This window comes from Monopterus albus, unplaced genomic scaffold (genome assembly GCF_001952655.1).
Source record: "Monopterus albus unplaced genomic scaffold, M_albus_1.0 scaffold21.1, whole genome shotgun sequence".
NCBI lineage: Eukaryota > Metazoa > Chordata > Actinopteri > Synbranchiformes > Synbranchidae > Monopterus > Monopterus albus.
In genome coordinates, this window is record NW_018127901.1 from 743,937 (window position 1) to 746,643 (window position 2,707).

At 50.9% G+C, this 2,707-nt stretch overlaps 1 protein-coding gene across 1 annotated transcript in view; it reads left to right on the top strand.

Annotated features, from left to right (window-relative positions):
- maml1 (mastermind-like transcriptional coactivator 1) overlaps positions 1–2,707 on the top strand; it is a 20,886-nt gene that overhangs the window by 9,631 nt on the left and 8,548 nt on the right. Inside the window, exon 4 of the mRNA XM_020594083.1 lies at positions 2–1,208. Within this exon, the coding sequence (XP_020449739.1) occupies positions 2–1,208 (1,207 nt within the window). The remainder of the gene's footprint in view (position 1; positions 1,209–2,707) is intronic.

The following is a 2,707-nucleotide window of genomic DNA, read 5'->3' on the forward strand; positions in this document are numbered from 1 at the left end:
GTGACCTGCTGAGCTCCAACGGGACCCATGGGGCAGGAGGGGAGTCGACGGACAGCGGTGCCGAGCCGGGGTCAGACTTCCAACGCAAGGAGATGAAGCAGGAGCCCGATGACATCCTGCCCATCATGCCCCCGTCGGGAGGAGGCAATAACAGCCTGTTCCCTGACCTCAACCTGAACGAGCAGGAGTGGAAGGAGCTGATGGAGGAGCTCAATTGTTCGGTGGCCTCCGAAGACATCCAGGATATTCTCAACGATGGCTTTGAGGACCGCAAAGACCCTCTGGAGCTGGTACCAACTCCAGGTGGTGGTGGGGCAGTGGGAAGAGGAGCAGGAGGAGCAGCAGGTGGTGGGGGAGGCCAGCCATCACAGGGTCTGCTTCCTCCAGATCTGGCCAGTGTTAAGACGGAGTTCTCTCCAGCCTTCGAGCAAGATTCTTGCATTGGCTCCCCCCATGTCAGGTCCACCCCCTCTGGGCCACCTCCACTCCCCACCAGCTCCCCTGTTGTCTCCTCCTCTGCCACTTCCCCTGCTCTGCCTCCATCGCAGCCCGCTCCTCACCCTCGGCAGCTTCAACCTCCCCCAAACCACATCCTCCCTCCAGTACCCCCGGTGACCAAAGACCTGTCTCCGGCCCAGCAGCTCCAGCACCTGGCCGCCCAGCAACAATGGGCACAGCACCTTCATGGTCAGATGCAGCACAAACAGCCACAGCCAGGGGCCAAGTTCCACAATCCGGGGCCCCATGCTCACCCCCCGCCGTGGCCCCAGATGGCCAACACCTCTCAGAGCCCACTAGGGGGTGCATTTGGTTTGGACAAGTCCACAAGCCCCTCTTTGTACCCACAAGACTTCAACCCTAATGCCCAGAAGCAGCTTCTGATGCCTGGTCAGCCCAACAAGGGCTCTCCCAAGGCAGGGGCCAGCAGTTACATGCCAGGACCCGGCGGGCACCCCAACATGCTGGGTCACCCAGCTTCAGGGCCGCCTCTCAGCCACCCGCCAGCAGCAGGAGCTCAGGCCCCAGTTGCCATGCTGAACTACAACAACACCAAACCTCTGTCGCACTTTGAGGTGCGCTCTGGACCGCCACGGCCCCCCAACACCCAGAGCCAGAACAAGGCGGCCCTGCTGACATTGCTCAGACAGCAGCAGCAGATCAAACAGAAGAACAGCATGAACTTCCGCCAGCACCTCCCACACTCGCAGGTAAGAAACACCCTGACACCACAAAGAATCCACCTGTCACCGCCTCAGGGGTAGCTTTACAGCAAGGGAACAAGAGTTGGTGCTCAGCCGATTTTACATCCTTGTAATTTCACTGCCATTTATCCAGAGAAACATCAATGAATCCAACAGCAGTTCATTTTACTTCATTAAATATTACAAAAACATGACAGATTATGGTTGGAACAGAAGCAGATGTATGAAAAATGTGTGTTTAATTTATGCCTTAAGTTTCATTCTTGACTATGATCCAATATTTTGAACTTGTATTAGGACTCGTGAATTAATTGAATAATAATTGCAACAGAAAAATGGTTAAAAATGTCAGTGTGTATGTAGTGGATGCAAAGAAAACCTGTTGAAACACTTTAAATTGTTAAAGTAAGTGGAAGAGTAGATTCAAACGTGATCATGTCTGTCGTAGAACAATAGCGAGGGACCCTTATGAACTTTGAAACAGGTTCCGTTATTTTCTATTGGCCATACAGAGATCTGTTCCTAATGTGCTTTCAACACAAGGGATGCTGAGCAGAAATATAGTCCACAGTTGTCTGAAGTTACTGAGTGGTCTGACTTAGCCAAAGAAGCTGGTATGAAAGTGCCTCTTTGTGTTTCCCTGGACAGACTAAAACTTCACAGAATGTTTTCAGCCTTAAAGAGGGCTGCACTCCTAAACATGGTCAGAACCACAGTTGCAGTACGCTGTGTAGGGTTGAAACTCAGTCAGTTCCACATAACGTTTAGTTGGAACAGAGGCTGTGCCGTGTTTATTCACACAACGTTTTATGTTCATTTGTGGGTGTGAGTAGCAGCCTCCTGTATCCTGAATTTCCACAGTGTGGTTGTACTGGATTTAGTCCAGCAGATACAGTTGAAGACCAGTACAGAGTAGTCTAACTTTGTGGTGCTGAGTGGAGGTGTGGTCGAGCTGCACCAGGGGGAGGCCTTTTGTTCAGTTGCTCTGCTTCAGACTAGCCTGGGCCCCATGCTGTAGCATCTACACACAATGTGTGTGTGTGTGTGTGTGTCGAGGGGGCAGCTGGTTGCTAAGGCTCATGTAGGGAGAAGGGAGGCCATGACAAAGCAGCCTTTCATATTCTTTGTCTGTATTTAAATATAGCTGCTCATGCTTGTTTGTGCTACACTTCATTAACAGTTATTATCACAACTGCTGATTTCTGACTCTGCCACTGAAACAAAGACATCAGTGTCAGTAATATATCTTGTAACAGTCTACATAGACTTTCTCCATGTTTGATAATTGTCCTGTCCAGAGAATGAGTCCCATTGTTTTTAATAGATGCACCCACCAAAGACCAGCAGTGCCAGTGAATGTGGTGTCCTCACTGTAATGTGTGTGAGTCCAGACCCTGTTTCAGCTTATTGCTCTGTGCCATAGACCTCCACTGTTATCCACCAGTTATTAGACCCCCAGGTTTCCTCCTCAGCAAACACAGGAGGCCGTCTGTTTCCAGCACACA